General features: G+C 32.9%; 1 protein-coding gene across 9 annotated transcripts in view; it reads left to right on the forward strand.

Annotated features, from left to right (window-relative positions):
- LOC109599997 (protein lap4) overlaps window positions 1-14,283 on the forward strand; it is a 62,677-nt gene that overhangs the window by 44,494 nt on the left and 3,900 nt on the right. For 8 of the 9 annotated variants that reach the window (XR_007547574.1, XM_049965167.1, XM_049965162.1 and 5 more), the window contains 7 exons: window positions 2,006-2,090; window positions 5,334-6,208; window positions 7,045-7,590; window positions 10,287-10,397; window positions 10,453-10,632; window positions 11,260-11,658; window positions 11,714-11,992. Coding sequence is in view for 8 of the 9 variants with exons in the window: in XM_049965167.1 (XP_049821124.1) it covers window positions 2,006-2,090; window positions 5,334-6,208; window positions 7,045-7,590; window positions 10,287-10,397; window positions 10,453-10,632; window positions 11,260-11,658; window positions 11,714-11,992 (2,475 nt within the window). In the remaining variant the exon portion in view is untranslated. The remainder of the gene's footprint in view (window positions 1-2,005; window positions 2,091-5,333; window positions 6,209-7,044; window positions 7,591-10,286; window positions 10,398-10,452; window positions 10,633-11,259; window positions 11,659-11,713; window positions 11,993-14,283) is intronic. The other variant, XM_049965166.1, reaches the window with a different exon arrangement.

Consider the following 14,283-nt stretch of genomic DNA (forward strand, 5'->3'; position numbering starts at 1 on the left):
AAATGAAATAATTTTTATAAATATAAATAATAACGAACTTATTTCATTTGTTTTCTACTTCTTATAGTATATAATTTATTAAAAGGGGGAATATGTTTTTTAATTGTTCATTGATAGGAATGGAAAAATTGAAAAAAAATTATTCAATTTGTTTTTTTATTTCTATAAAATTTTTTCACAATATATTTTTATATTGTTCATTAATTCCAATTATTAATAAAGATCATATTTATTTATTTATGACATTATTTCAGTTACCTTTTTACTTTTTCGTAATTTATTAAAAAATAAGTTAAGTATTCATTGATAGAAATGAACTATGGAAATGATTCAATTTGTTTCTTTATATTTTTGAAATTATTTGTAGTGTTTTTCTACTTTTAATCGCAAGAAAATTTATTGAAACTTTTATAAAATGAAATATATTTTTATATTGTTTATTGATAGGAATCAAATATTTATAAAGATTCGATTTATTTATTTCTACAACATTTTTTCAGTTGTTTTATTGTACTTAATTTATTATAATCGGTTAAAACAATAAAATATATTTTTATATTGTTCATTGATGAAAATCAATTATAAATAGATTCTATTTACTTATTTTTACGACATTATTTCAGTTATCTTTCTACTTTTTACTATAGGTAATTTATTAAAAGAGGTTAAAAATATTTGTATATTGTTCATGCGTAGGAATGAACTATAAATATTATGATCTCTTGGTTGTACTGTTTTTATACTTTTTATTCTAAATATTTTTTAAAAGCTTCTAGAAAACAAAGTAATATGATATATTGTTCATTTATAAGAATGAACTATAAATATAGATCCAATTCAATTTATTTCTAAGAAATTATTTCAGTTGTCATTCTATTTTTTATCACATATAATTTATTAAAAGTGTTTAAAAAATAAATATATTTTAATATATGAATAATATGAATGAACAATAAATAATAATTCGCTTTGTTTCCCTATTTCAATGAAATGATTTCAATTGAATGAAATATTTAGAAATTATTTCAGTTGTCTTCCTACTTCTTTTTTATGTAAATTTATTAAAAGCTGTTATTAATAATACTATAATAAAATTAAAGAAATATATTTGAATTTTGTTCATTGAAAGAAATGAACTATAAATATTTTTATTTCTACGAAATGATTTGTATTGTTTTTCTACTTTTTTATGTGAGTAAATTTATTAAGTGCAATTAAAAAGGAAGTATATTTATATATTGTTCATTTTGCTTGTTTAAAATAATCTTTATTATCATTCTACTTTTTATTGTAAGTAAATTTTAATGAATGCGGTTAAAAATGAAATATATTTTTATTTTGTTTATTTTAATACTAATGAACCATGAATAAGGATCCAAATTGTTAAAAAATAAATGTATCTATTTTCATTGTACCAATAAGTTATAAATACTGTTACAATTAGTTTGTGTGTGCATCTATTTTTCATAAAACATAAACTTATTGAAAGTGGTATTTTTATATATATATTTTTTTATTGATATATACGTACTACGATGATTATTGTTGTTTGATATTTGACTATTTCTACGAAATTATATTTAAATTTATCATTTATTTATTAAAAAAAGAATTGTTTTACATCTATATTGTCCATTGATAAAAATGAAATATAAATAATGATTCAATTTGGTTGTTTATTTCTATGAATAGCCATGAAATCATTACTATTGTCTTTCCATTACTGATTTCTGGAAAATATAATTATTATCTGTGACTGCACTTTGATAGTTATTGAATTGTTTTTATAATAAATTGCTTTTAGATAATTAAGTGCATTTGCCTTGTGTCGTTTATTAGCTCTTTACGATCGTTTTACCTTGTGTTTGCGTTTCGGCGTCGTAAAACTGAGTTTTTGCCCGTCAATTCATTAAGTAGAATGCCGAGAGCCGTGGTAGTTCTTCATCTTCCGTTTCCTGTGTGCACAATTCACCCACTGACCCCGTTCTTTTGGACGCTTTTGCAGGCCCTCAGGCGCAAGGAGGACGAGACGGAGCCAGCGAGCGCCACACCGCCCGGTTCCGTCGGCGAACGGAGCACCAGCAGCCAAGGTAAGTCCGATGCGGTACGTGTGGGCGGGGTGCGCCTTTCCTCGCACGGGACCGGCGCGACTCAGTACCGTCGATTCCTGCGAGCGGAACGCGCACTCCTGCCTCGCGTCCGATAACAATGAGCGACGTCGCGCCGTTGTCGCGCACCCGTTGTCAGTAGTGAACGTCGACGCTCGAACCATGAGCAGCACCCTGCCGAAAATTCGCGTCAAGTCGCGCGGCGCCAAACTGGACGTTAAGGCGAACTCGTTGCCGCGAAGATTCAACGGCGCCGCGATCAGCTTCAGCTCGCGAAAACCCGTGTACCGGTCGCAGTACATCCGGCCCATTATTCTTAGTAGAACAGGTACCCGCTGCTGATTTTCACGTGGTTCCGTAATTCACGGATTTTTGGTGTTACGTGAGATTGGGTGCTTCAAGGTTGTGTTTTCGTTTTGGTTCGGTTTGTTATGATGAAACACGTCATTTTGTTTACGTTTTTTCCTTAATGTGTTGAGCACGTTGGGATTTAATTAATTCGAACCAGCATTGCCCTCTTTGTTATCAGTTGTTTGAACAAGATACAATATCAACGTGTGTGACAGTTAAAAAAATAGGTTGTACATTGTAGAATTGACGTTAAAAATTTTAGCAGTAAAATGCGGTATGTGTATTGAACGAATCAATACTGCAGTTTAACCTTGCCTGCTTATGTTTGCATTACTAGTACAATTGAGACTTATCAAATATTTATATGACTCAACTATTTGTTATTTACTAATTAAATTTACTGACGAAAATATATTTAATACAAATAAGATTTACCTAAATAGTTCAAAATCGTATCATAAAATAAATTGTAAACATTATAAAGAAGTTAAATGTTTATACTTGCTTGAGTATTTCAACATCATTTGCATCGTTCTCCTCTTTTATAGGTATGATAGAATAACAGGTTTTCTTTATAAAAATAATTCTGCACATATATGCAAGAAAATATTGTTCAAGGAGTTTTGGAACCCCATTTCTCAAAATGATTCTCGTTTAATATTTATTTCATTGCTTGAAACTTGAGTTGGTCATAAATGACATAAAGATTAGATTAATTTGATCATATAGAAGGTTATCTTTATCTGAAAATTTAAATCTTATAGAACCCAAATACCTAGTTTTAAATCGTTATTTTCTTCTTATAAAATCTGTAAGTTTTTTATGTTTTAAATTTTGATATTCAGTTTTCTCCTATGTTTTCAGAAAAAAAATGAAAATTTAAATAAAAAAGTCAGAATTTTTCACCATTTTTTGATCAACTTAATTCAAGTTTCTTACAAGCTTTTAATCTGCAGTTCAAGTTAAACAACCCCCATAATTATTAAAATAATTCTGTACAAATATGTAAGAAAATATTGTTCAAAGGGTTTTGGAACACCTAGTTTTGAATCTTTATTTTCTTCTTCCAAAATCTGTAAGTTTTTTATGTTTTAAATTTTTATATTCAATTTTCTCTTATGTTTTCAAAAAAAATGGAATATACCTTAGAAAATTTAAATAAAAAAGTTAGATTTTTTCACCATTTTTTATAAACTTAATTTAAGTTTCTCACAAACTTTTAATCTGCAGTTCAAGTTAAACAACCCCGTTGCTATAGATTTTCGTTGATATTCTTAAGTCTTTGGTAGTACCTCACAGTCAGTAATTATTATAATAATTCTGTACAAATATGTAAGAAAATATTGTTCCAGGGGTTTTGGAACTCCTAGTTTTAAATCTTTATTTTCTTCTTCCAAAATCTGTAAGTTTTTTATGTTTTAAATTTTTATATTCAATTTTCTCCTGTGTTTTCAGAAAAAATAGAATATACCTTAGAAAATTTAAATAAAAAAGTCAGAATTTTTCACCATTTTTTGATCAACTTAATTCAAGTTTCTCACAAGCATTTATTCTGCAATTCAAGTTAAATAACCTCATTGCTATAGATTTTCGTTGATATCTTAAGTTTTTGTTGACATCTCGCAGCCCCTAATTATTAAAATAATTTTGTACAAATATGTAAAAAAATATTGTTCAAGGGTTTTTGAAACACCTAGTTTTAAATCTTTATTTTCTTCTTCCAAAATCTGTAAGTTTTTTATGTTTTAAATTTTTATATTCAATTTTTTCCTGTGTTTTCAGAAAAAATAGAATATATAAAAACTAATTAAAAAAGTCAGGCGAAGATAACCATTTAAATCATTGAATTAATTTGAGATTTCGTCAATTTTTGATCAACTGAAGTTTCAGACTAATTATTTATCAGTATTCCGCGTTAAAGAACCTCATTGCTAAACATAGGTCTTCGTTAATATTATTATAATAGTTTTTTAGCATAAAAAATAATTCTGCACATCTATGCAAGAAAATATTATTCAAGGGGTTTTAGAACACCATTTCTCACAAGGATTCTCGTTTAATATACATTTGTTGTTGTTTGAAACCTGAGTTGAGTTAGTCAAAAATAGGAAAAGAATTCAGATTAATTTGATCATTTAGAAGATTTGAATCTATCTGAAAATTTAAACTTCATAGAACACAACACACTTTATTTTCTTCCAAAATTCTGTTTGTTTTTTATGTTTTAAATTGTTATATTCAATTTTATTCTATATTTTCAGAAAAATGGAATTTACCTTAGAAAATCTTATTAAAGAAGTCAGGTGAAGATAACCATTTAAATCATTGAATTAATTTAAGATTTTCGTCAATTTTTAATCAATTGATAAGTTTCAAGGAAATTTTTAATCGACAGGTCAAGTTAAACAACCTCTTATAGATCTAATTCTAATTAATTCTTTGTTGACATCCCACAGTCAGTAAAATAAATTAAATTATGTTTTTTACAATTTTTAACATTTTAAAAAGTTACTATTAATAATGATTTGTTTAAATCCTACTATAAACCTACTAAAAGTTGGGGCATAGGAAACCCTTAAAATATTTAAAGTCAACCACAATATTAAATTTCTTATACAAAAGTTTTAGAGTGGCTTCTTCTTAATCACTTTTTACATATCGTATAACTAATCTTAATTAAGAGTTGTTGTAATGCCTCTTTTAAACTTTTCAATCTGTTAAATCTTAATTATTCAAACACAATCTTGAAGCACGTCATTTAAACAAAGAACGAACATTTCCGTACCGTTCATTCATTCATCAGCAGAAGTTACCCGTTTACTGTTACCATTGTCTCACCACCCCAATTTTGTTCTTTTCCCCCTTACCATCTAGCTGGCGACTCAGATTCAACAGTGGAGTTACGAGAGGAACGCTACGAAATCCACATCGAGAAATCCCAAACGGGACTCGGCCTCTCGATCGCAGGAGGCCGCGGCTCCACGCCGTACAAGGGCGACGACGACGGCATCTTTATATCACGCGTCACCGAAGCCGGACCGGCCGATTTGGCCGGTCTGCGCGTCGGCGACAAGGTCCTTAGCGTGAACGGCGTCTCGATGGTAAACGTACGACACTACGACGCCGTCGAGGTGCTGAAGGCCTCCGGCGCCATCCTCGTGCTCGAGGTTAGCCGTGAGGTCACCAGGATAGTGAGAGGCTTCAACAGAAGCGACGTCTCCACACCCACACCGTCCAACAAGCCGGAAACTTATCACGTGCCGCCGCCCCCGCTGCAACCCGTCGACGACGACGTGGTATTGCAGAAGGTGCTGGTCAACACCACCCTGATCAGGGACTCGAGGGGCTTGGGATTCAGCATAGCGGGCGGCAAGGGTTCGCCGCCTTTCAAGCCCGACTCGGATGCGATTTACATATCGCGCATCACCGAGGGCGGTGTCGCACACAAGGACGGCAAGCTGTGTCTGGGCGACAGAGTCGTGTCGATTAATGGTTCGGATTTGACCAACGCGACACACAATCAGGCCGTTGCGCTGCTGACTGGTTTAGAAAGATTCGTGCGGCTGACGGTGGAAAGAGAAATTGCCGTTTCGAAGGACAGTCCTTCGCCCTCACCCGGGCCGCAACAGTCGCCCAGGTTACTGGGCGGACCTAAACCTTACACCGGATTGTATGCCACCAACAGTTATATGGCCAACAGGCCCGGATACACCGGTTACAGAAGATCTCTCGAAGCAGACGTTAAGAAGGTAGGTTTCACAAGTGAATAAGTTATATCCAATAAGAGAGAGAGTTTATTTACGAAATAATTAATGTGTAACTTCCTTAATAATAGGAAATACCAATAAGTTCGTTGACACTTGTTGCATAATTAATTAAATAGAAAAAATCGCACTGAATGATGATAATAAATGTTTTGTATGTGGGAGAAAAAATTAAATGGTGCTTTGTATTCAATTATTACATTCCTGAATAATTATATCTTCTGTAGACGTTTCAAGATGAGAACTGCGTACTTCACTTATTTTCAACAATAGTATTTTATTGAAAACACAAGTGACATATATATTTAAATTTAGTAAACAATGTTTTATAAACGCTATTTACATAATGATTAATTAAACAAACTAATTTGCATATTGATGAGTAATAATTGTGTATATATTGGAAATGTTTGGGTATATTTAAAGGTAACATTGACTTTCGATATCTTAACTGCAAAACACAAATATTGACATTTAATAAAATACTCCTTATGGACAATAAAGAAATCATTATTTTTTATCAAAATTATATTTAGATTTATTTTTTTTAAAATAAATTTTCCAATAAATAATTTATAAGTCATTACGAAACAAAGTGAAATCTTATATTTACTGTTTCATCATGTCTGACTAATAATACTTTTATTTGAAAGGCTATCATAAATTTTCGTAATTTATTTCTAGAGTTTTTCAAGTATCGTCAACAACCACATTAAAATGTCAATAAACTCTCAGTTATTTAAACTATTATTATTATTATTATTATTTATATATTAAATAAACAATTTGTATTAATTGAAGAACTTTGTTTCTGGTAATAGGTGAACGAGCCGGAGCCGACGACAAAACAGGAATTGCCAGAGGTGCCAAAGATAAACGGCATAGACCACCACCAGCAGCAACAGCAACAGCAGCAGCCGGTGGCGCCGAAACCGGCGCCTCGCCGCCTAAACAGCGCCGACACGACGCAGCAACAGAACGCTGTGCCCCACGCCAACACCAACGGCACGAACCACACGAACCACAAACGGGCGACGCCCACCTCGTCTTTAGAGGGCGACGATGCACAGGTACACCCGCGACCGATCACTAACGAAGAGTTCCAAGCAATGATACCCGCCCACTTCCTAAAACGTTCCCCCGACGATCCCTCCAACCCCGACAATCACGCGAACGCCGATAATAGTCACCCCGCGTCCGCGAACTCGGTCACGACGGTCACCATCAAGAAACCGGATCCCATCGAGCTGCCGCCGGCGCCCACTGGGCCCGGACGCGTCACCGAGACCATCACCAAGAGCACCTTCACCGAGACGGTGGTTACTCGCATCACAGACAATAAGTTGGTCGAGCCCCTGATCATCGAGGTATGATGGTTGTGTAGATAAACGACACCTCACCACTATAACACTTACCTGCATGCTGGTTAATGGCTGGTGGTTAATAATCTATATATATTTTTGTTTTTATTAAATTATCTATGCACCCTTTTTTATTTTTGTTTTAGCTGTGTTACGACACTTGCGTTATTTTAATGTTTACCTTGTTTGTTTATTTGAAAATAAAATGATACAGATACGGCTCTATCTAGGTCAAAATTAACATAGACATTTTATTCAAAACTTATCTGTCAGGATAATTTATTAATTATTCATTTATGATGTTAATAACAATAAATTTCAGACACAGAAACTTGCTTACATTGATAATGAATAAAACAAAGAATTATGACAGGAACTATTATTATTTATATACACATTAATATTATTTTAAATTTTTATAAAACAAATAAATAAAATTCTGTGTAATAATGGAGATTGTGCAAGTATTCTGTCAACAAGTTACTAATACATACTGATAAAATTCCAGTGACTTAATAAAACATGAGTAATTTGAGATAAATCTCTTTTTAGTACTTACTAATTTTCAATACATTATTTTACTTGTTTTCAATCAGTTACGTATCTGTAATATTTTTTAAAAATGTTGTCATTTAATATTTTTCCTGCAATAAATATTCAGATAACGCAAGTTCCTTCTTAGACTACAATTTGGTTTTAAAATTATTTGAACTGTTTGGGAAAAACATCCATAACTGACCACAAATGAAATTTATCGTTCATCGCTCGTTATTAATAAAACAATTAGAATTCTTTTATATATATATTTATTCTACATTATGGCACGTAGATAAGCTAAAACTAAAACTACGTTATCGAATTAATTTACGTTAGTCACAAATTCATTATCACACGTAATTTAAATTATATTTGTTTATTTTGTACTTGTACTTTCATTTGCTGTAGATCCACTGCTGAAAACGAAAGGCACGGACGCGTACAAACAATAGCAAATATTTATCTAGCCCATAAAATTACGTTCCAGTTTCGAAACAGCATTTAAGAAATTACTCTAGTTTTTTGAAAACTGATAATTTTACCATACTAAAAATAGCGATAAGCGAATATTGAAATGCATGAACTCTGTTAACTTAGAAAACCATTATTTATTGAATGTGTCAAGTGTTGCATTTTGCCTTGAATGTTGATACCAGACAAATGAATTATTAATCGTTTTCAGGATCGTTTGCATCGAGCTGAAATTAATCAGTGAACAGTTATGCATGTTGTTTTTTGGACTTAGGATATTTTGAATGCTGATTGAGATTAACTGTATTGAATTAACCGGTTACATCAATTATGTTTTTATTTGTGCATGGAAACGATTTTCTACTATGTTTTAATTCAGTTGTGTACATATTACTGATGATAATTACGGAAATAAACACACGAAACACTGCCAGGAGTTCAAGTCGTGGTTAGTGACTAATAAAATCAATTAATAACATGGTCAAAAGCATGTTGTTTGTATTTTTTGTCGTTTTTAAATAACACAGTGTCCTTGAATTGAAATACGTTTAGTTAACAAAGTTAAAACGGTTTATAGATTCATGTTATGGGTAAATTATAACAACTTTGGAATTACCAACGATGCAATTATTTTAATTACAGATTACGAACTAACATTTTTCCGTTTTCAAAAGGCAACATTCCAGATTTTATTGATTGATACGCTATTAAATTGTAAAATTGATGTATAAAATTAACAGCAAAATAACCATCACTAACTCAATTTTAAAACAAAATTGGCTAACAATTTAACTCCGTTACATCAAAAGCAAATTATGTATGAAGTTTGGGGGATTTAAAAAACAACACACGTTTCTCATCATCAGTTTTTTTGTGCTTCATCATTTATTTATCGAAATGTAACAGAGCATGTAAAATTCATCGTTTTGCGCTTGACAATCGCCATAAAAGCATGCTAGTTGTGTACATTACCGATGTAACTGGGTATTTTTATTTAGTTGTAATAACATTTTTTGTACTAATTGGTGTATTCAGGCCCTCATCCGCTAAGAAGGCCGTCCAGGATGCAGGTAAAACCGACAGTCGCAAAATGAAAATGAAAAACTCGAGGACCACTCTCCTTTATTTCCCATCTTCCTGCTTTTACTGAATTTAATCTACCTGTACACACTCTGTATATCATTGCCACTTGCTGAACTCTTTCTAGTAACTAGTTTAGGCACCGTAATTTAAGTCTAGGTTAGGTTAAGAAATTCGTTACGTGTGATTTTTTTTCTGAGCGAGAACGAGATTTGTCATCGACGATTACGGTTTCTGCATTTTTTATTTAAAATTTATACACAAACCAAACCTACGTGTGCGGAATGTGAAACTGGTGAGTCACTGGTATATTTTGTACCGGTATTCTCAGCAGCACAGTTTCAGGGAAGAAATCACAACAGAATATACATCAAAGTTTCAATCCTCCCCTTCTCGGTTCTAGACTTTGAAGTATATGTTGTATCATTGTGTTAAAATGGATAATTTTTAATTGTAATAACACAACAATCAGGTGGAAGAGCTTTATCGCTTCCAGGGTCTGTAGAAGGGGTAGGGTTTCACAGTTACGAAGTTATCTATAGTATATTTTAGCAAATACTGACAAATTGTTGATATTTTAAAGGACAGTTTTCAATTGTTCAATCATTTTACAGGACGTCACGTTAAGCAAGGCCACTGGTTCACTAGGTTTTAGTATTATTGGGGGCATCGACCATTCCAGTATTCCATTTGGTGCTAAGGAACCAGGAATATTCATTTCACATGTAAGTTGCGGGAACTCCACCATGATTCCAAGAATATAGTGTTTCCTATTTTCAGATGGTGCCGGGAGGTACTGCAGCAAGTTGTGGCAAATTGCGTGTGGGCGATCGAATTTTAAAAGTAAATGGAACAGATGTCACTTCTGCAACTCACCAGGAAGCCGTCATGGAACTTCTGCGGCCTGGAGATAGTATAACGCTTACTATAAGGCATGATCCTTTGCCTGAAGGATTCCAGGTAATAATTCATCAAATTTCTTAAATTTAATACTGCACATTTATGTTTTTTCTTCAAATCTCTACTACACTGAATTATTTACTTCTCTTACAAGCAACTTATGATATCGTATATCGAACCAATGGTAAGTGCAAATTGGTGTGACAAAAAAAAAGGATGGGAGTGTAGTTTTTAATGCACATTTCTTTAATGTTCCTTTAGTATTTTTTATAACTTTTGTTTATTGTCCCCATACTTGTAGCACGACAAAAATAAATTGATTGATGTGTAGCTTGTAAATAGCTTGACAGTTATTTTAATGTAAAATTTTTATGTGAATCGATTAAGTAACTTAAAAGATATTACCTAAATTCCCAAATATTGAACTTCAATAACTCGAACTATGACTAGCCAAAAAAAATAGCCTTTGCTTGATTTTTTCTATCGTATTATAAGTATTGTAAATTCTTCGAATTTTATGTTCTGATCATCAAACGTTCGGAAATGGGTTCTGAGTCCTGAATATTTGATAAGGACTCGGAGGCCATTTACGCAATTTGGTGTTCACAATCAGCCCTTAGGTCAGACCCAAAACTGATCCTTTCCAGTGAGTAATATGAAATTCGTAACGTTTATTTCCCGTTTCAGGAACTGGTGATCGAAAAAGGCGATTCCGAAAAACTGGGCATGCACATTAAGGGCGGACTGCAAGGACAGCGCGGCAACCCGCTCGACCAGTCGGACGAGGGCGTCTTCATCTCGAAGATCAATTCAGTAGGGGCGGCACGTCGCGACGGTCGTCTCCGTACCGGAATGCGCCTATTGGAGGTGAACGGTCGCTCTCTGTTGGGCGCCACACACCAGGAGGCGGTACACGCGTTGCGTTCCTGCGGAAATTACATCCGCCTGGTCGTGTGCAAGGGCTACGACCGCTCAGAAATCGACAAGGCGGTCGCCGAAGGTCGACTGCACAGCAGGGGAGGATCCGTCAGCAGTCGGTCGCACAGTGTCAGCTCTCTCGATGTTCCCGACGAAGACAGTCAACAGGTAACGAATTAGCGTTATGTTTTAACCTGACATGCAACTTAAGATTTGTTTGCAGGAACACAAAATGAAATCGGAACTTGTCCAGTTCGAGAAAGAGGAGGCGGAGAAACGGCTGCAGGCTGTGGACCGTTCCGAGGAGGATCTCTCTTTGGTGGAGGCGAAGGCGACGACGCCCGCCGAGAAAGTGCTGGACGTGGTACGCGCCGTCGAGACGTTGGCGCAGGGTCCGATCGAGAATTCAGTGCCGCCCAAGTCGCCGGGCGGACCGAATTCCGAACTGAAAACGACCACGATCGTAATGAGCAAACACACCCTCGCCGCTCAACCCACCACGGTAAGTAATTCGTTGTGATTGTGAGTGTTTGCTTGTGTTGTTGTTGGTGCGTTGGTAGAAGGAGCGTTTGTTGTGTGTTGTGATGTTTTGCTTCCAATGTTATGACTAGATTTTGGAAAATGACTTGTAAAAAATCGAAATATGCCATAATTTTTATAGAGGTACAAATTTATTGCTGGCTGTTGTTTGTGTTACAAGTTTTGCTTTAAATGTATTCATTTTTATTATTATTATTATTATTATTCCTGCTTAATTCATCCACCTCATCATTGAGTATATAACATCTGTAACAATTCCTGGCTGCAATTACGAGTAAACTGAAACGCTGTGCAAGGCATGCATCCCAGATTGTTTTTTTTTAGTGGCGGAATGCATGAAAATCTGCTCTTATTAAAACGAAACTACGTTTTTCTTTTGCAGATCGAAAACAATACTTCTCCATAACAGTTGCTTAAGAATGAAATACTTTTGTAAAATATGTTGGTTGTCGTAATTTGTACGATAAAGAAACTATTCAACAAATGTGGTGCTCTTAAATTAAGCTATATGTATAAGTTATTGACCAGTGTAATGATTGATATGTACTTGGTACTTTCTGATTTTTATCTGAATTGACCAATTGAGAACATCGGTCCTGGGACCAACTTCACCATATTCTTACAGTTTATTAAGTAAGTACATTTATTTGAAACTAGCCTGTTTCAATTATTCCTAATTCATACATAACTCGTTGTAAGTTCCGTAACTGATTAGATTTTTTCTCCATGGTTGTGAATTAAAAAAAAAAAACTATAAAAATCAGAAAGTACCTATATAAAAACTATTTGCAATAACATACAGTTACATAATATTATATCAGTGTAATTCCCAAAATTTAAGGAAAATGTTTTATATGTGATGTTAATTAATGTACTCATTGTATGGTTATATTATTGTAAGGTGTAAAAATGTGATGTGATCAAAGACTATTTTCATATAGGACACATTTCGTGTATATACATTAAAATTAACAAAATCAATCTCCTTCATTATGAAACGGACATTTTAAAAGAGTTGAGTTAATGTCTATTATTAGGTGTAATCTTAGAAATAATTACAAAACCAGTATTACAGTTTCTAAATGCTTAAATACCTAATAAAATGCTCGTTTACAGAAGACTGATCTAATCTTCTACAAGCTTTTTCTGCCGACATTTTGAATTAAACTAGATCGCATCTCCAGAAGTACTGGCTCTGGAATTATTTATTATTATTACCGCATTTTTCAATTTTATTAATAGTTTATATCACAATTGAAAATTGTATAATGTATGATTAAATTCCAATTGATGTGATTAAATCAATCGATTGAAATGAGAAAAAATTGTGTTCAGTTGGTAATTTGTGCCATATCAAAAGGTGCGTCTTAATTATTTGTAAATCGGGTCCGTTTGTACTGCCATAATTTTTGAATTAGTGGTGCTCAGTATCAACACTAATTAATCAATATTAAATTGTGTTTTTATCGTTAATAGTTGTTGAAAATTATAGCAAATTCATTTTTGTAAAAATATGCTTTTGGTCAAACGTAACGTGACTATACAGGGTGATCTATTAGGATACTATTGAATTTTCAAAACATAATTTTGTTTTATTTTTTGATTGTCTAATATTTCACGCTGAATAAACTCTAATGTTATTGGTTTTTAGCTTTAAATCCTTATAGTAGAAACGCTTGAACTTTATACTATGTGCTAGGCAATATTGTTAAAATTAATTCATTCTAAAAAGAGTTACGTATTTTGAGGCTCAAAACAATATTTATCAGCGCAAAGTTATACTTTGTGATAATTAAGAAAATATTTAAACCAGAGATTGTATTTAAATAAATTATATTCTTATCAAAAGCATACAAGATTATAATTATCTAGGATATAATATTTTAATGATTTACCAAATTGAAAACGTTATTTACGCCAATTTACAGGCCTAAATGAAAATAATGATTCTATAGTCGAAATTTTAAATTTTCCATAGATAATTATGATATTGTTATATTATTGTTTTTCCTATAATATTGCTTTAAGCATTAACAATTTGTTGGAATCGTATATTACGCTTATCACTTGAAACCAGTTACTCCAATACAATAGCAATATAGAACTGGATGTTTCCCGATAATCTCAGAGTTCTATGGCAAGTAGATTGGAATAATAATTTACCTAAAGAATAATAAATTGTTGGTTCAATAATTCCAGCCAGTAGTTATTACAGATTTTATATTCGATGTTAATACTCACTGAATATGTCTA

The sequence above is a fragment of the Aethina tumida genome, chromosome 3, assembly GCF_024364675.1.
Source record: "Aethina tumida isolate Nest 87 chromosome 3, icAetTumi1.1, whole genome shotgun sequence".
In the NCBI taxonomy this organism is placed as follows: Eukaryota; Metazoa; Arthropoda; class Insecta; order Coleoptera; family Nitidulidae; genus Aethina; species Aethina tumida.